Raw genomic sequence first — 18378 nt, forward strand, 5'->3', positions numbered from 1 at the left:
ACTATCGCTGAAAGCAAAAACCTTTTCGGGTTCTCTCTCCAGGTCGTCCAGTCTGCCATACAAATGACTCTTAGTTCCGGAGGCGTCGTGGCCGCCGAGGGGCCTATACTTAATCTTTTTCCCAGCCTTGCAGGAGTATGAACATGCAGTACACAGCTTATTCTGCCACTGTTAGACAACGTTGATGGCGCGTCAACAAGAAACGTTGCCTTACTCCCCGTTAGATTCCACAATATAAGCCTACAGGCACTGGACGGAGCCGTATTCGAAGCGATGTTCCCCCAGGTTATTGAGAAAGATTCCACCACGTTTAACTTGAACGGGGCAGCTAATGTGACAGTCAAGTCAGTCATAGGCGACGCACCCATCTCAGGTATCGCGTTTTTCGTATCCTCGAGTGTTGGTGGTAGGTTTTGTGATGAGATCAACTGGGAGTATGGATTCATCGTGGAACCAGTACATCAACTCCCCGCTTACCGCTACCTTACAGAACAGATTTAATAAATCACTGTCGACTATCGACATTGCGCTATCGGCTTACCATCAGAACATTACGATAGGGCACGCAGTGTTCGATGCCGATCCTTTTCTCCAAGAACTTCTGATTCTTAATGCTGAATTTGTTCCGCAGCCATTTGATCTAGTTTCTGGCGACGACTCCATCCAAGGAGAGTTCTGGTATCAGCTGGCTAATGCCAATGACACAATTTCTCAGAACTTCTCAACACGCTTTATACAAAGTGGAGACACCTTGCCTCTGAGCGTCAAGGGGGACCCCGCGAGTCGTCCATTTACATTCCTCCAGTTGGTGACGGAAGGGGTGACCCCCTCCACAAGTGTTACTGGTTTGTATGAAGAACCCGTGAGATATTCTGCGCCTTCTATCATTACCCGTGTGTACGCTATAATCTCCCTGGATTCGCTTGTGACGAACGGCACAAGTCATCCTGTCAAAGAACAGTTGTAGGGAGACGCTGATCACTTTCCTTCAGACCTGCTATCCCCTCGATGCCTATCTCGTCATTGGGTTTGTGCAGGCCGATGGTATGGTGAATAAGGAGATTTATGCTCGCTCTAATCAAGCGTTCTCCATTCCCCGGGTCAGACAGTGTAACTCGTCAAGAGCGCGTTGGCATCTATGCAGATTATACCCCCGGGTTGCTTGGACATCCAGACCGCTGATACTGTTAGGTACGACGTATTGGTCCTCATGCTATGACTGTTTGAGCTCACTTTCCATCGCACAGGATGGGCGTTAAGGAATACCAATTTCCGCGACTGCATGTCAGCCAGAACGATGTTGCGACAACATACAGGTATGACCTCATCTCACCTAGTGGCCTGCTGTCGGCCACTCAATCTATGACAGCTTCCCACGCTAGTTACATCCTACTTTTGCTTTCGTCACTCGGCGGGGGATTATTCACTGGTAGCTCGGTTGCATTGTCAAGCAACTTGCCAGTTAATCTCCCGACGTCTGTTGCTTTGAGTTTGGTGAGGTTATAGTATGATATGGTTTGACATCAACTGATCCTAGTCATCGCAGGAGCCATCTTTTACTGGCAATGTGGCCCAACCCACTAACCAGACCTCACTCTGAGCAGCCATGTCAACACCAAATTCAACGCAAACGAACCAGCCAAGTCATTTCAATTGCCGTCTTTAAGTGCCTGGTTGATTTATCGATCAGTTATATACTCGCTTTTGATTCCAACTAATTTCGCTCATGCCATTGCTCTATCCATCATATACCCCATCTTTTGAAGCATGCTTCGACGAGGATGTCAAATGTTATTACAAGCTTTCAACTTATTAGCACACAGTGGAGTAGTTTTACACTTCGACAATCTACAAGCAGACGAAAAGATCGCAGTACCTCAATCTAAAGGTGTACAGAGAGTATCGCTGATATGGTGCCCAAGAACGAAATAAATATTGCCAGGCTGTGCCACGAGAGATCAATTTGCAAGCCGGTTGCTTTTGTTTTCCTTTTTTCTAATCTTTTTCCCGCGTACTTGTAGTTTCGAAATTACGGCCGCATCGACCATCACTGCTAGCCAGTCGCAACGACAGCTGGCTGCTCCGGTCTCGTCCTTCGTTTCGCCCCTCCTTCTTTTCTATCACCGCTCCTTGTCGTGGCCTTTTCGCACCAGATCAACTTGTTTCGCGGTTGAGCCACTATGACAACTCGTTTCGCGCAGCCGACTTTTACCGCCAACGACGTCCCAGTACCAACAACACGACTCCCACTGTCTACGGGTACCACCATTCGACGTGCTAAGACACTCACTCGCCCGGAGCGTAGTGTTGCACCCGTACCCCTTATCAATCCAACTCCCTCGCTCGTACCTAACGCATCTGGCTCAATATCTAATGGTTTTCTTGGAACTGGCGTCGATCCTTGGCGGCTTTTCTCCAGAATAATCACATTCTGGGCACCATCCTTTCTGCTTAGTTCTTTTGCTGGTTTGAGGGACAAGGCAAAGATACAGGCCTGGAGGGAGAAGATTGCTTTGTGCTTCATAATCTTCCTCCTCTGCTGCTGTGTCGCATTCGTCACCGTTGGCACAGAAAAAGTCCTGTGTCCAAATACCTCAAGTACCGCGATCTATACCCTCCTCGGATCCGTTGCCGGCACACTGAGTATAGAGGGTTTCATGTTCAATGTGTCTTCAGCAAGGAGCCCTTCAGGCGTCGACCTTCTCGCTCTTGCTCAGCAAGGGCCAGGTCAAGATATCACTCCTTACTTCACTCGGAGCGCCTCCGAGTTTACTGCTTGTAATGGCTTGTCTTTCCATATTGCCACCGATAATCCTTGTAGCACCACTACGTCTTGTCCTCTGGGCCCCCTCAACTCCTCAGCCACACTTACCGGACTTAACATCCAAGAAACGACCATGCTTCTCGGCTATGATTGGGACCAAGTAGCCAATCTTTCTAATTACTTCGTCATCGACGGCGCTGTTCTCAACATGAACCCGTACATCACTCTTCACCCTACCCCTGTAGCATCAGATAATGTCGACCTCGCAATCCGCACAGTCCTCAGCCAGCCTGCAAATAGCGGAAAAGATGCTACCCACTTGTTCTACAGTCGTAGCGATATACGATCTGCGGTCCCTTGTCTCATGCAGCGCTACTATGCCGGTAGTATTGCAAAGGTCACACCCGGTTGCTTCATCTCTTCCTTATTTCTCTACGTCGGCCTTATTGTTATATTGGGGCTCGTCTTGTCACGCTTCGCCATGGCCTGTGTATTCAATTGGTTCATTTCTGCGCGGCTGGCCGGTCCTCCAGACAACGCGGATTTGAACCGAACAGTGATCAGTCCTGCGGTCATGCCGGAGGGTGCCAATATCTCTGTTGATAACAGAACTGGCGTCGCCCCATGGGCTGGTCCCGGAGGCACAAAGAAACTCATAAAATCTGCCAAGAACTCCCGAAGCTCCGCTGTAATGTCAAACGCGACGCTGGTTCCTCCGGAACCCAGTCAGACGATTACTCTGGCGCAAATCGGTGCTGAATTGTTTGCTGTGTGTTTGGTCACATGTTACTCGGAGGGCGAGGAGTCGCTGCGGACCACTCTGGACTCCATATCCCTAACATCATACTCTGACCGTAGGAAACTGCTGTTTGTCATCGCTGACGGCATGATCACTGGCGCGGGAGAAAAGAGGAGCACACCGGACATTTGCGTTAGCTTGCTCAATGCTGATCCCCGTTTTGGAGACCCAGTCCCAATGAGTTACCTCGCCATAGGTACAGGGGCGAAGAGGGAAAACCGTGCAATGGTTTACGCTGGTCATTACAGTACGTCACGGCACTAACGTGCTGGCTGGGTCTAACACATCCTTATCTCTAGCCGTTGCTGGTCGTCGTACTCCTACATTGATTGTTGTAAAGTGTGGAACGGAAGTAGAGGCTTCTACTGACAAAAAACCCGGAAACCGTGGCAAACGCGACAGTCAACTTATTCTGATGAACTTCTTTTCTCGTGTTACCTACAACGACCGGATGACGCCGCTTGACTTCGATATATTTAGAAAGATCCAAGTCCTGATGGGTGTAACGCCCGATTTCTTTGAAGTGTGTCTAATGGTAGGGTCAACTCCGGCGATGACGGTGAAGTTTGAGCTCAAACTTCTACAGGTTGATGCAGATACCAAGGTCTTCCCTGATTCGTTGAAGTATCTCGTCAACTGTATGCACCACGACCAGATGATTATGGGTGTCTGTGGGGAGACGCGGATAGCCAACAAGCGCCAGTCATGGGTTACAGCCATCCAGGTCTTCGAGTACTTCATATCCCACCACCTCGCAAAAGCTTTCGAGTCGGTATTTGGTGGTGTTACGTGTCTCCCGGGCTGCTTTTCGATGTTTCGGCTCAAGGCTCGGAAAGCAAATGCAGACGATTGGGTACCCCTCATCATTAAGCCAGAAATTGTTCGCGAATATAGCCAGAGCGAGGTTACTACTTTGCATCAGAAGAACCTTCTTCTACTTGGAGAAGATCGCTTTCTAACGACCATCCTTCTCCGTACATTCCCTAACCGCAAGATGATGTTTTTACCACAAGCTCGTTGCCGTACAGTTGTCCCCGACACGTTCTCAGTTCTCCTTTCCCAACGACGACGTTGGATCAATTCGACGGTCCACAACCTGATGGAACTCATTCTCGTGCGCAATCTCTGCGGTACATTCTGTTTTAGCATGCAGTTTGTTGTTTTCATGGATCTACTCGGTACCGTCGTTCTTCCAGTCGCTATCATCTTGACATATATGCTGGTTGCCGGAATGGTTCTGGAACCACCAGAGACATTCCAGGAGACGATCCCGCTGTTGTTGCTGTGCTCTGTACTCGGTCTCCCCGCGGTCTTGATCTTGATTACGACCCGCAAGGTTGTGTATGTATTCTGGATGTTCATTTACCTTTTGGCACTTCCTGTCTGGAACCTTATACTGCCCGTGTACGCATTCTGGCACTTCGATGACTTCTCATGGGGAGAGACAAGGTGAGGACCTTCGTTCCTCCCACTTTAGTGAAGTGTTAATGCGGTTTACAGAAAAGTGGCGGGCGAGGCCAAGGGAGAGGGTCACGACTTGGGCGGTGGTGTATTTCATGGAGCGTCCGTTCCTTTACGTCGTTGGGAGGATTGGGAACGGTCGCGACTTCGCAAGTTGAAACGAGAGGAACGGCGGAGGCGAGAGATGGAACGTATGCACCCTGGCGGTTTCCTTTCTCCCGATAATGATCTTCTCAGCGTACGCACGGGAAGTCAACATGATGGCTCGGATACCTATTCTCTCACTTCTTCTGACGACGATCACTGGGGGTCACAGATTGGTCCATACAACGAGAACACTGCACCACACGCTCCACCCCCGGTGGGTCCCTTCCCAGTACCACACACGGGTAACGACAGCAAGTTCCTCGATGGTGTAGAACTCGAGGCCATGCTTGAGACGGGTTTTGATGACGACTCCAGTCCTTCGCCGTCACAGACACCAACACTTGGGCCTCGATATCATCTATCTGATAACCCCTCGCACCAACACCTCATGGGTTATTCCTCCGTGTTATCAGCAGGTTCCTATGACGATCCACGGACCCCTACATCTACATCTCCAGCTATTTCGTTTCCGAATGCTACCCAGAGCTCAGACGACCGCGCGCGACGGCGACCGGCCCAGGCATATGGACCTCTTGGACCTCTAGACCCAGGAGAATGTGCATAAAAATGAACTTTGTCTTGGTGCTTGTTCACCCGTATTGGTATCCGTATCCCTTCCTTTACTACCGTTGTTGAACACATACCGGTCATGACCTCCCTTATTATCTGTCATTCAACAAATTCCAACGAACCTACATTTCATGGTCTGCTTGCATATTCGGATGGCTTTCTGGAACACCTACTCTGCCTTCGTAGTACTTGTCGAGTGCTGGTGCTCATTTGTTTCCTTCAATCGTTTTATAGTACATAACACATGCGCACTGACTGGATCCCGACCACATTTTATTTGTCATATTTCGTCAAATGCTAGTCATCGCCCTCTATCCCCGTGCGGCGTTTCTCCGGTTGTCAAGGTAGTCGAATAAACGTTTTGCAAGAAGTAAACTGGATGGCATCTGCAGTGGCACTGATTCTGGGTCATGCCGTGTTCCGACACAGGCTAGGGTCACCAGGTGTAACCAGTCCCGCAGTTCCAGCACCTGTCCAGCAAGGCATACTACTTTATGCCCTACTACCGATAATATTGTTCCGTGATCTATACTTATTGATCTCCAGAACCCCTGTATGGATTTCGTTGTCTATCCAAACAAGAAAACGCCGAAGCCTAGGTCGATCACTCCGATTCACTCGATCATGTGTCATGAAACAGCGGTAATATATCGTTCTGACCGGAATCCCGAGAAGGATCTCGCATAACCCTAGCAAAAACGATGTCGAGTTCCAAAAATCGAGAGAGTAACACCGAGCATTACACTTGTGACGAGGAATTACACTACAATACTACGTAGATAGTCGATCACCGGGATTCGGGGACAACCTAATCCAACGAGAAGTTTCTGCAAGTCCTTTCCTGTGTGAGACACTCAGATAATGAGGTTAGTCCAACGAAGTCGCGAATTCCAGCGCACTGAACCTATCACTAATACTGAAATGGATTGCTTGAGTAGCATGTAAGAATAATACAGAAAATACAGAATGATACTGCTTCGTTGAGTATAGCGATAGGCAGAGCAAGTAGGGGTCCCTTGACAAAATGCATGCGAGGTTACAGAGTAGTGAGAGGATACAGACGTTATTTGCGGCGTTTTGTTCGCACGAAGTAACAGCAAAGAAAAAGGGTTTCATCCGCGTCGTCGAGATGCGAAGATGAGTCAGAATCTGGATTTGCTTGCGTGCTATCTGATGGGTTCGAGAGATCCACAGCGGGACTCCAGGGTCGCTTCCCGCTTTTGTCCCGGTGCGCTCGAGATATGGAGGACCTCTGTGCAACGCTTAGCCACACCCGACAGTAAATGCGAATTGCTTACTTGTATGAACTGGCGAGAAATGGCCATGAGTCGTGCAGTACCCTTCGTACTACGCGAGTCTGTTCTGTTTTGGTTCTTCTGCGACCGTGTCCTGCTCGGAGGCCTGGCGTCAACGGAAGTGCCGTTGCCAATTTTGACAGGAGCTACCAGCTCTTCCCTGGTCGGGGTTCTGGGAATCTGTACTTCTGATTTTAGATTGAATGACAATCAAATACCAGGTAATACAGACCGCAACAATGGAACTCAAAGGAGAGGGAGGAAGCGGCACAATGGCAGGCGAATGTTTGGCATCTTCTGATTCATCTATTTCCGGAGGAAGAGGAAGCTGGCTTGGATGAGAACCCTACAACACTGTTTCTTCGACGAACTCAACTTACTTGAGGGAGAAATGGTGTGCTCGGAATCGGCGGGGTCGTTGGAATCTGTCGTGCAGGTTGGGTGGTTGGTTGATTGCGCCACAGTAGGCTGGCGTCCCACAACCATATTCTGAAATCACAACATCCCCCTGCAAGGTATCGTCCATCCAAGGAGAAAGCGACGCAGGAGACATCGTTGGCGTGGCGGAGAATGGGGCTAGCTCCCTGTCTCGTAGAGAGGTTCCAGACTTGCATGACAGTGCTTGGCCCTGCAGTAGCAAGGAAGGTGCCGTCTGGGGAGATTGCAATGGAAGTGATGATGGCTGCGTGGGACTTGATCGGCTCCCCTATTTGTTCTCCCGTGATGACGTTCCAGACGCGAATCGTACCGTCGTCGGAGGCCGTAACAAGGGACTGACCGTCCGGCGTGTATACGACGCACCTCACATCACTCTCGTGGCCTTCCATGGGGCCGACAAGCATCTGGCCAATGTCTGAATCACATACACGAACAGTTTTGTCATTGGCAACGCTGGCAATTTCGAGTCCATCAGGGGCGTACGTGAGCGAATATAGATTGCCGTTGTGTGATCTGAAAGGACCGGCAACTAAGCTGCCAGTACTTGCATCCCATATGCGTATCGTATTGTCACCCGTCGTAGCTATCCGCCGGCCGTCGGGTGAGAAGGTGACACACCAGAGACCGGATGCGTGCCCTTCTACTGGGTCATACAGAAGTTCGCCTGTTGCAACGTCCCAAACCCGCAGGGTGTGATCCTCGGAAGCGCTAGCTATTCGATCACCGTTTGGGGAGACGGCGACTGAGCGGACGACGTCTGTGTGGCCCACTAGCGGGCCTCTTGTCTGTAGACCTGTCTCGAGGTCCCAGATACGAATGGTGTTGTCCCAGGAAGAGCTGACGAGGCGACGGTTGTCAGGAAAGAAGGCGACACATCGGACTGTGTCAGTGTGACCCGTGAGTGTTCGTAGTGGACGTACGTGGTCTGGGCGACGTGCACGGGAGGACGAAGACAGCATTGCTGAGTTCTATGAATTGGGAACAGTTTGGGTTGATCCGCAAGCTGCGAGAGCACAGCACATGAGCGAGACGGGCTGTGAACGACTCGACGGCTGTCATACCCAGAGCAGTCGCGGTGATGCTATTCGTGCACTGCAACAGGCGCTCCCGACGCGTGCGGACGACGTGGTAAGTACAATAAGTGGATATGACAGTGCGATTAGTGGACATTATCAATCATGGCTTCGATCGAGGGCTGTACACCAGCGGGAGCCTCATAATCTCAAGTCCCAGGCTGTGAGAGAGCTCCGTATACTTCCATTCCTCCTCCCATCACCACCTCCCTGATATCAGCACAGAAGACTGTTGCCCTCGCTCCATGGTCGCAGGTGCTACTACAGGTCTACGCAAGGGCGTCTGGGAGCCTCTTCCACTCATCGCATATGGCTATGCCGTTCACCCACTATCACCGTCGAAACGAGATACCCGCATTTCCAACCGCAGACCGATGTCTACCATCACCGAGGGATCTACAGAAGAAAACCCCGTACACCGTGACGTCGTCTCGCTCGAAGTCGGCGATGAAGTGTACGCCTTCGAAAAGTACGTCCCGAGAGGCAAGGAGGTAGAGGCTGTGTGGTATCGTGGGTGCGTCCATCACCGGGTCCCGTGTTTCATATTGGGATGATTCACATTTGGCGCTATAGTTATGTTGTGTGTTCCGCTCGTCGGCCGCCCATATCGTGGTCAACCTCCGATTCATCATCCTCGGTTATTAAACCCGTGAAAATCGAAGAACCCCAGCAGGTTTTCATTGGAATCTTCCCTGCTTCGCATGTGTACATCAGAGACGAACTCTCAGACGCAGAAGGTCGCCTTCCCGATCTTGTTACTTCCCTCAATGTCAATCCCACCACCCAAAATGTCGCCCATCCCCCACCAACCATGTTATCCCACGCAGCAGACTATCTTGCTCAGTGGAAACGAGAGCGCACTAATTCTGGACCCGAGCCTCCTCATCGTGATCGTCAGCCTCACCCAGACCGAGACAAGGAACACGACAAGGACAACCACGACGAAGAACGCAAGGAATTCAAGTTGCTCCCTCCCCCAGACACCGCCAAGTCATCTCGTGCTGCAGTCACGGTATACTCTGCCAGTGTGTACTCCGGGACCTCCCCCTCGGAACCGCAGAAACCCCTCCCACCGCGTCCCTCCCTCAAGTCCGGGGACGATACTGCTTCTGGAGCAGAGCAGCCCCTTGTCGACGAAATTGCATCAGCCCTCAGAGAATGGCACAGCTTCATGTTTCATTACCTCGCGCGGAGGGACTATGCCCTGTTCCACACCGTCAAGGGTCACATCGAGGCTCTTCACCTCGGCAGGAGGCAATTGCTAGCACAGACACTCAGCGCAGAGGAAACCGTAGCCCTCGCACGAGACTGTGTGGTGAGACTCGTGACCGGAAACGTAGTGCAGGACTTGGACATCATCGTCAGGCATCCGACGTGGGGCGCATTGGTCACGGTGGATGTCGAGGGCGAGTTTGACCCAAGGAGTTGGATGAGTGCAGTCAGGATGTACGCGATGCAAACGGCTCTTGCATACATGAACGTATCAACCGAGCATTCCAATAACTCCAAACTTACTGTCGGGCCAGTCGAACACAACAGCCCACTGGTCCCGATTCCCACTCCAGCACACTCCGCCTTCCCCGACGTCGCCCGTCCGCGCCTATTGTCCCGCATAACTGGCTCCTTTGCTTCCACCAGCACTGTGGGCAGCAAGCCTGCAGCTGCCAAGTTCTATCATATTTTCCTCGACCTTCGTGCTTTCGTCGCGACGCTATGTGGTCCCGGGGAGACAGCAGAACTTTTCTTCTCGATTTACAAACACTCCGACGCCCCTAGGTTCGTTACAGAAGAGTTTTGCGTCGTTCTCAACCACAATGGTGTCCCGTTTCGGGAAGGAGGTTTAACAATGCGTGCTCGCACACTGTTCATTGACATCGCACAGAGCGATGCGCAGGACACGTTGTTTCTCGTGTGCAGAATTGTCAGAAGTGGCGCCATGAAAATGGCCTCCCACATGAGCTCCGGTGCACCGGGCGCATCAGGCGGAAGTGACAGTAGCCGACGTCCTTCCGAATCATCCCTTTCTATCAACGACCAGGGACTTGGTACACTTCGCGGTTCGACGACTCCTCTCAATCCTTCACTAGAAACAATCAGCTATCGGCGTCCGTTCGGGTGCGCAGTACTCGAGTTGACACAATTGAGCAAGATGCTTGCTGATGGCACAGAGGTGTCGCCCATCCGCGAGCATACAATGCCTATCTACGTCCCCGTGAATGAGGCTTTGTTTTCGATGTTACATCAAGATATCATTGCGAATAATATGAAAGAATACGATAAATCGGCAAGGTATGTCGCTTCACTCGATACGTGTGGCTTGGTGATCGAGCACGTTGCATACAGGGCAGAGATGGTCGCTGTGGCACTGAAAGTCTTCCACGGAGAGTCAGCGACGATCATCCGGGAGAATATGTCACTTTTGCAGGACATCCCACTCACCCTGCGCCTTGGTTTCCCCGACGTTGTATTTCCCGGTGACGTCCGCAATGAACTCTACATCAAACTATGGTCTGGCGACTTCCCTACCTCCCATGTCCCTGCCAACCGTCTCAGTATGGTAAACCTCGCTCGTCCTGGGCCGACGGCACACAATATCCAGGTCACTATGGAGGTACGCGACTCCCAGGGCAATCCGGTGGAACGCGTGATCTCTTTGGGGTCAGGAGAGCCCTGTGTCACACATTTTCACTCCATGGTCTTCGCTCGCAACAACCAGCCTACGTTTGGCGAACTTATCAAGCTGCAGCTTCCTCTTCGCGGGATTCCGGACTGGCATTTGTTCTTCACTTTCAGAAACCGGACTGGGAACCGCGCGTTGGGGCCGGAACGTCCATTTGCATTTGCATTTCAGCCACTTTTTCCCGGTCAGGGTGCATTCCTGGAAGACGGAAGTCATACTCTGGTCTTGTACAAGGCAGATAAACTGAGCCAAATCACGCCGGACATGTACTTGAGCTCATCACCGTGGCATATACCGAACCAACAGTTGACTATATCGCCGGAACTCCAGAAATTCGCTCCATCCTTACGCGACACCCTCACCATCCGTTCCTCCCTATGCTCGACAAAATTCACGCAGAACCCTGTCTTACTGAGCTTGCTCAAGTGGGACCAGTTGGCTGACAAGATCCTCTTATCCACCGTGCTCAGCAAATTCACGTTCGTGGGTGAGGGTGAAATCGTCAAGTTTTTACGCGACATCTTCGACTCGCTCTTCGGCATCCTCGTTTCGCCGTCGAACCAATCTGGTGAAATGGATAACCTTGTATTCAACGCACTCGTGACTGTGCTCGGCATCGTTCAGGATAGGCGATTCAGCAATTTCCAGCCAGTTTTGGACGTTTACATCGAGCAACACTTTAATTGCCCTGCTGCTGCATCGCTTATGCTGCGCGCGATGAACAGATTGATGAGGAATCCTACTGGCACGGATACGGCTTCTCCACTGAGGGCTACTCTCAAGGTGTGGCACTACATCTTCAAGTTCATCACACGCGCACGGGAGCTACAGAAGGCGAAAGAAGTTGGCAGTGGGGCAACGACTGAACACCTCGAGACAACCTTCAAGAAAGAAATCCGTGCTCATCTCGTCGAGGTTAACCGCATGATGGCATCGACTTCCCCTCCGTCTATTATCGGTACTCAAACAATCGCACTCCAGCATTTCACGTCGACGTTGCCAGAGCTGGCGAAGATCTTCCCCGTAATAGAGCTCGTGACTATTGCAACCAACTTTGCAAATGCAACCTGCGCTGCTAGGGGCAAGCTTATCATCTGGCGACTGATCATGTATATACAACTTGTGAAAAGCTTTCTCTTTGACGACCCGCAAGCTCGATCCCTCCTTACCCAGGCCGTTGTCCTTTGGATCAAACCACATTTCGGCCGGTATGATGAGTTTACGCAGACTCAGCCGGGTGATTCTGAAAGCGCGAAGGACGCATCGCGAGTGAGCTGGTTGGAGTCGATGAGGTTATGTGTTACAATTGTTGCTGTGATACTCGATAAGTTGCAACAGCAATTGGTATCACCAACTGTGGGTGCCGATCGGGCCATGCTGAGACAGGAACAAGATAACGTGGAGTATTTACTGATGCTCCTACCCAGGTGAGATTCTAAGGAATCGACAAACTAATAGACTTATGATTTGGCCAGGTTGCTTGAGACGTACCGCGAATTCCAGAACCCAGCAAACCACCGTGCGCTCGAGCGCGCGCGGACGCCAACAACCGTCACTGCCCCAATTCCTGTCTCTTTTCCCGAGTCATATCCATTCTCCCTGATGGCGTCACTCCCGAATGTACAAAAGAGTTCTGGGTCTGGAGATGATAACAAAAACTTCAATCCGGGATTAGGCGAAACTGCCATCGTTTTTTTGGCCCTGGTACTCTCCGCCCCCACGAAACATATCTACAGCTTCCTCGAATCCTGTTACGAAATAGAGGGAAGGGAAAATTTCGCTGCTCTCCTAACTCAGTTCTTCAAAGTTGGGACTTCTATACTTGACAACGATGCCTGGCCGAACACATGGTTAAACGTGAATATTTTGACCCACAAAGTCCTAATCAAAATGATGGATCCTATCTCCACGCTGCTCAAGCGAATCTTTATACCAACGCCCACAGCTGCGAAACAGCTTAGGATAGACTTGTGGCGTGATGCGTTTCATATGTTGTTGAAACTGCTTTCGTCCGATCAACTTGTCATCGAGGACTTCACGGCTCAGGTACGCACTGCTTCATTCAACTGCTTCTGCTTTAATACGTTATGCTTTGCAGAAAAGGCGTGCAGTATGGCGTCTTGGTGGTGATATTCGTGGAGAAGGTGCCGAAATTTTGAACCGACTTTGGGAAGCTCTCGTCATACCGGAGTCTACCGAAACAGACACTGTTCACAAGGTTTGCATTGCTTCATTTCTCTTGTCGTAGTGCTGACTCGTCGACACAGGGATATCAACATGTGCTCAGTCCGCTCATTGGCCAAATCGTGAACCTATGTCTCAGTCACCACGATTCACTCCGTAATACCGCCGTTGGCATTCTTTACGGTATGATAATCTGCGAGTACCAACAATCCGGCAATTTTGACAAGATTGAGAATGAACTCGTGAGGAAGTTGGACTCGCTGTTCATGTCGCAATCCAAAGGCGACGACATCTCACGTGCATTCTTCATCGCCCAACTGAGGCAATTGTTTGATTCCTCGGAAGTCGAAGAACAGCTACGTGAACATGTTTCGACATTCTTGGATTCTGTGGATGCATTCTTGAAACTCCTACTCAGTGTTAGGAGTCTGCCAGAGGGTGAAGAATTCGCTGAAGATCGGGTTATTGCGACTGTGAGATATTTGCACCGAGTGTTTGAAATATTCCACTGATAGTCTCCACAGCTACGCTTGATGAATTTCATTCGTGAAATTGGGCGCGAAGAAATGTATATCAAATATGTACACCAGCTTGTAAACGTGCGTGGTTGCACGCCATGCATAATGGGAGGACCTCACCAATTTTCATAGGCCCACCTGCAATCCCAGAACTACGTAGAAGCCGCGCTAACGCTCAAACTACATTCTGACCTTCACGAGTGGGATCTCTACTCCTTTGTTCCGCCAATGGAAGAGCTTGGCCTTCCGCAGCAATCTCAATTCCACCGCAAAGAAACTCTTTGTCTTCTTATCCTCGACTATCTTGGTAGGCGTACAGCACATGGAAAGGGCGGGATACTGACAAGCTGAGGAAGGTAAAGGAAAGGCATACGAAAGCGCCATAGAAATATGCAAAGAATTGGCTAAACAACACGCTGAGGTTACCTTCAACTAGTGCGTTGTGCGTCCATCACGTTCGGTTAACCTCTCACGAACAGACAATCCCTGCAGCGCCCGCTTGGCGGAAATCCTGAGGCATGAAGCAACTCTGTTAGAACACATAACTACCGATCAACGCTACTATCCCGACTACTTCCGGGTCGCATTCTGGGGTGACTTCCCAGATGCCCTTCGCGGAAAACAGTTTATCGTATGGCTTTATCTCGTGTGCAATGGTCTTAATATAACTATTCGGTTTCAGTACAGAGGATACGAGTGGGAGCGATATGGTACCTTCTGTGAGCGCATGCTGAACAAGCACCCTGGCGCCCAACTACTGAAGGCAATGGGCGAACCACCGGTAGACATCCGGTTTGGCAACGATCAATATATTCAAGTGACGGCTGTCTCACCGGAACCCGAACGTAACTTGCCTGTCTTTATTAGCCTTGATGTTCCCCAGGCGATCCGGGGCTACTATGAACACTGGCACGTTGCTCCAATTCAACATTCACTTGCGCACCATCCTGACATACCCTTAGCTCTATCAATGTATTCAGCTGTTCCAGGCAGGTCCCGAAGTCAGACAATGATGGCAACGAGGAAGTTTGGACGGAGAAAACTTTGTATACGACAGAGCAGGCATTCCCGACGGTCCTCAGGCGATCCGACATCACTGATACCGAGATCGTCCGCATCTCCCCGGTGGAGAACGCCCTGAATGAGGTGGAACAGAAAACCAGTGAACTTACTTCTTTTCATCTTAGATATGCTGCTTTCGCCAAGACGGCACAAGCGTTCTCCACTAATCCACTCTCAATGAGCTTGAACGGTGCGGTCGACCCCCCACAAGACAGTATACCAGCGTATCGGGAAACTTTCTTCCACCCTAGCTATGTTGCGCGTCATCGCGATAGGGCGGATCAGGTGGATCGCCTCAGGACGGCTATTGATGATCAGGTGCGATAGCTTAAACCGTGCGATCCGTCGACAAGTATACTTAATCTTGACAGGTTCGACTCATCGACAGTTGTCTTAAGCTACATGGCCAGATATGCCCACCGGAAATGCTCCGCTTCCATCAAACACTTCATGAACTCTTCCGGAAGAACTTTCCAGAAGAAATTCGGCGGATCACTGCTGAAGGCGGATTTGATGATACTCCCGCAGAGTCATACATCTCACCTGCTCGCACGGGAACGTCAGTGCATGACCTAGGATCAGTCTATGAGCAGGGCTCCATGCACAAACCATCCTTATCATCGTCTGCTTCTCTTCAGGGCGGGACAGCTCCGCTGTCGCTCGGTGGGTCTTCAGCGGCAATTCATGTTCCTATATTACCTTCGCCCCTATCGTCACACGGCCACATCCGTTCGCCATCCCATGCTTATTCACAAGCACACCCAAATTCGGACGGCCGCCATGGAAGCAAACCGACGCCACTCCAATTACACGCCGCGCATGTGGCGCGGCACGGCCTCACCGGCGTCTCGACAGGCTGGCGGTCTGACACTCCACCCGGAAATGGCGTGGGTGCTAATACAGGAATTGGGATGGCAGTCGATGGTCCTCCAAACTCACCCCGCGAGTCGCTGGTGACCGTGGGCAATAGTAATGGCCTTGGAGTATTGCGTGCGAGTCCTTCTGTCGGTACAACAAGTACAGGCTCGATCAAAGGACGATTGTCACGCCTTGGGAGTTTGAGCTTGGGGCCGAGGAAAGGTGGCATGCAGTGAAATTATAGTTCATCATAGCCCAGGGTTCGTGGTACAAAGTGCAACTTTACTTCAATCGGCTGGGATTTGATTTCTTCCTTATGTCTGTCCGTCTATATGATACCGATACCTTTGTCTATGCGAGTACATAAGTACGCTAACTTAATTATTTCACAATGTTACGTGAGACGACGTGCGAGCGTAACTTGAACATGACAGGCCGACATCAATTCGAAGGCGATAAATTGCATCATTCTACATCTGGGAAACAGCTACGCGACGCGGCTGTTAACAGCTCTTTCGCACTTGAGCGAGCTCTCTCATTGGCCAACAAGTGTCTTAGCGAGTCTTACGACAAGTCACTTCCAAACGGAGGCAGGTATAACCTGCTCACTCCCTCGGGTAGTTTTGCGGATGTACGATGTCCACCCGACTATAGACGGTGGCGTGAGCCCCCGGGGTGATCAAGGTCAAGTGCGCAACTATCTTGAACTTCTAAACCCCCATCTACAAGTATATGATGGCAGTATGAATGAGCGGTGAGTATCGTTGTAAATGTCCGACCTGGTATGAATCCCAAGGCCAAGCAGAAGTGCCAATCATTTCGTCATTTCTGCGAACCGATTAGTCCAGTAAGCAACAAACGCCTACTAATGGAGTCCGCGCCTTGCGGCATAACCTCCGTGTTGTCTAACCACCAACGTAGCTGATCCCTTAGATCATCTATTGACCTTCGCTCCGGCGTCGGTATCCTGAAAAACGATGGCTTAGCTACTAGGTTTGAACTCTCGCACCACTCACATTCCGCGCTCCGCAAGCGCCTCGTACAACTCCGGGGTGGTCAAGTCACGACCGCAGCCTTCTCCCCTCAATAAATCATCGTCTTCAGCAACACTCTTCAAGTGTCGGCGTATGCGCCAAGCAGCAAGCAACGACGGGCCCCATGCAGGTAGTCCCAGTAAACTGTAACCGCAAACACGGTTGTTTTCAAAAATAAAATAAAAAAGCCGGAGATGGCCAAGGCATACCTGCACACCGCAACAGGATTCTTTAGGCTGCGCACGTGAAGGAAGCCCGAGCCTTGGCCCTCCTTGTACATCGTTTCGTATACCCCACGATTTCGGAAAAGCGCATTTAACTGATCGGCTCGCCCTTTGAGAGCGATCCGGTCCCGCTGTCCAGGCAGTATACATGTAGAGGGCAACATTCGGGGAAAATAGAGAGCGACGAATGGTACAAGCTCTTCGGCAATGAGAACGATGATCATGAATGGCACAAGCCTTGAGAGAGATTAGCACGACAAATGACCAAGAGAAAGAGAAACGAGTCGTACTTTAGTGCATCTCGTTTGAATGTCTGGATGAACCGCACCTCCGCTCTTGTGGGCAAGGCACCTCCAGACTTAACGCGCTTCCGGATACCGTTCACTTGTTTTCGGTGTGTGTTGATCGCCTTGAGACCACGGAAGTAGAATTTCTACGAAATTCGACGATGAATAAGGAGTCTAGCTAGGATAAAACAATGTGTGGGATACGCACCAGCAGCTGCAAGGCCTGATGGAAGACGCGTTTCAATGACCCTGCATCTGCAGGGGGAGCCTCGAGAACACCCTGCTGGCTAGCCTCTGCAATGTCCCTCTTGGCGAGCTCGACCGCAGACAACTCGACCTGGAAAGGTTTCGGTGGGTGCACGTGGCGAGGTGGGTGGTGGTGGCTGCTTCTGCGGCTTGTAGATTTGGAGGGCGGATGGGAGGGGGGCTGATCGGCACCAAGTGTCGCAGGTTTGACTGGGCCGGGTTTGAAGTCTATCCTTGGTTTCCGAGGCCCCATAGTGCCCAGAGGAGGAACCTTGTCATCAGTAGGTTTTCGTGTCCCTGAAGGCGTGACGGTGGACAGAAAACGAGCATGCACGACGACTTGATTAGGAGTCCGTACGGGTGCTGACCTCCATCGTCCTTGCAACGATATACGGTTAACAAGGCGCTCAGTGGGCCTGTAGGAAAGTGATGGAAATTTCATGCCAGGCTTCCGATGCGCCTTCTCGACTAATCTGCTCACGGTGACATTCCTGTCCACCAAAGAACGCAGCATGCAATATGAATACACCCTCGAGAGGTGTTGCGGATTCAGTTACTGTAGCGGACTTGCGTTGCCCCCGAAGACTCGACGACCAAAATGTTTTCCGTGCACCTGCAAAAAGCCACACTTGCAGGGTCCTATACGGCTGGTCACAACCGGGTCACACGACCTCTTGTCACGCTGCCGCGGTTCACCAACGTTTCCAGAATTTGCCTAGTAACTCCTCTGAACGTACG

At 51.0% G+C, this 18378-nt stretch overlaps 5 protein-coding genes across 5 annotated transcripts; 3 read left to right on the forward strand and 2 right to left on the reverse strand.

Moving 5' to 3' along the window:
• Positions 1 to 628: 628 nt before the first annotated feature.
• F5J12DRAFT_734872 (uncharacterized protein) lies at positions 629 to 934 on the forward strand (the record flags this gene model as incomplete). The annotated part of the gene is made up of 1 exon (XM_051741986.1): positions 629 to 934. A coding segment is annotated over one exon (306 nt), but the record flags the coding sequence as incomplete, so codon positions are not given.
• A 984-nt stretch (positions 935 to 1918) lies between these two features.
• F5J12DRAFT_185825 (glycosyltransferase family 2 protein) lies at positions 1919 to 5928 on the forward strand. Its single transcript, XM_051738290.1, has 4 exons — positions 1919 to 3810; positions 3863 to 4098; positions 4150 to 5012; positions 5064 to 5928. Exons 1-4 carry the CDS (start codon positions 2181 to 2183, stop codon positions 5734 to 5736), a joined length of 3402 nt encoding a protein of 1133 aa, XP_051604805.1. The 5' UTR covers positions 1919 to 2180; the 3' UTR covers positions 5737 to 5928.
• Positions 5929 to 7372: 1444 nt separating this feature from the next.
• Positions 7373 to 8811, reverse strand: F5J12DRAFT_185926 (WD40 repeat-like protein). Its single transcript, XM_051738291.1, has one exon. The coding sequence runs from the start codon at positions 8431 to 8433 to the stop codon at positions 7408 to 7410; it is 1026 nt and encodes a 341-aa protein (XP_051604806.1). The 5' UTR covers positions 8434 to 8811; the 3' UTR covers positions 7373 to 7407.
• F5J12DRAFT_902576 (uncharacterized protein) lies at positions 8793 to 16085 on the forward strand (the record flags this gene model as incomplete). The annotated part of the gene is made up of 15 exons (XM_051748311.1): positions 8793 to 9061; positions 9121 to 9337; positions 9392 to 10535; positions 10635 to 10836; positions 10891 to 12654; positions 12703 to 13273; positions 13326 to 13445; positions 13495 to 13884; positions 13936 to 14010; positions 14062 to 14236; positions 14286 to 14364; positions 14422 to 14560; positions 14612 to 14838; positions 14892 to 15309; positions 15363 to 16085. The coding sequence occupies 15 exons, from the start codon at positions 8793 to 8795 to the stop codon at positions 16083 to 16085; spliced, it is 6513 nt and encodes a 2170-aa protein (XP_051604807.1).
• Positions 16086 to 16411: 326 nt separating this feature from the next.
• Positions 16412 to 18245, reverse strand: F5J12DRAFT_796597 (uncharacterized protein). The gene is made up of 5 exons (XM_051744128.1): positions 17603 to 18245; positions 17398 to 17540; positions 17093 to 17344; positions 16866 to 17027; positions 16412 to 16816 (listed from the first exon to the last, which is right to left on the reverse strand). The coding sequence occupies exons 1-5, from the start codon at positions 18152 to 18154 to the stop codon at positions 16672 to 16674; spliced, it is 1254 nt and encodes a 417-aa protein (XP_051604808.1). The 5' UTR covers positions 18155 to 18245; the 3' UTR covers positions 16412 to 16671.
• Positions 18246 to 18378: the final 133 nt, after the last annotated feature.

Source organism: Pisolithus orientalis, assembly GCF_024613125.1.
Source record: "Pisolithus orientalis strain OTSU chromosome Unknown F5J12scaffold_2, whole genome shotgun sequence".
Taxonomy (NCBI): domain Eukaryota; kingdom Fungi; phylum Basidiomycota; class Agaricomycetes; order Boletales; family Pisolithaceae; genus Pisolithus; species Pisolithus orientalis.

Coding starts and splice junctions, on each gene's coding strand:
- F5J12DRAFT_185825 (XM_051738290.1), top strand. CDS start 2,181: ATGACAACTCGTTTCGCGCAGCCGACTTTTACCGCCAACGACGTCCCA. Junction 3,811..3,862: donor GGTTTACGCTGGTCATTACA/GTACGTCACGGC, acceptor CCTTATCTCTAG/CCGTTGCTGGTCGTCGTACT. Junction 4,099..4,149: donor TCTTTGAAGTGTGTCTAATG/GTAGGGTCAACT, acceptor AAACTTCTACAG/GTTGATGCAGATACCAAGGT.
- F5J12DRAFT_185926 (XM_051738291.1), bottom strand. CDS start 8,433: ATGCTGTCTTCGTCCTCCCGTGCACGTCGCCCAGACCACGTACGTCCA.
- F5J12DRAFT_796597 (XM_051744128.1), bottom strand. CDS start 18,154: ATGCTGCGTTCTTTGGTGGACAGGAATGTCACCGTGAGCAGATTAGTC. Junction 17,345..17,397: donor TTCAAACGAGATGCACTAAA/GTACGACTCGTT, acceptor ATCTCTCTCAAG/GCTTGTGCCATTCATGATCA. Junction 16,817..16,865: donor GCGCTTGCGGAGCGCGGAAT/GTGAGTGGTGCG, acceptor ATCGTTTTTCAG/GATACCGACGCCGGAGCGAA.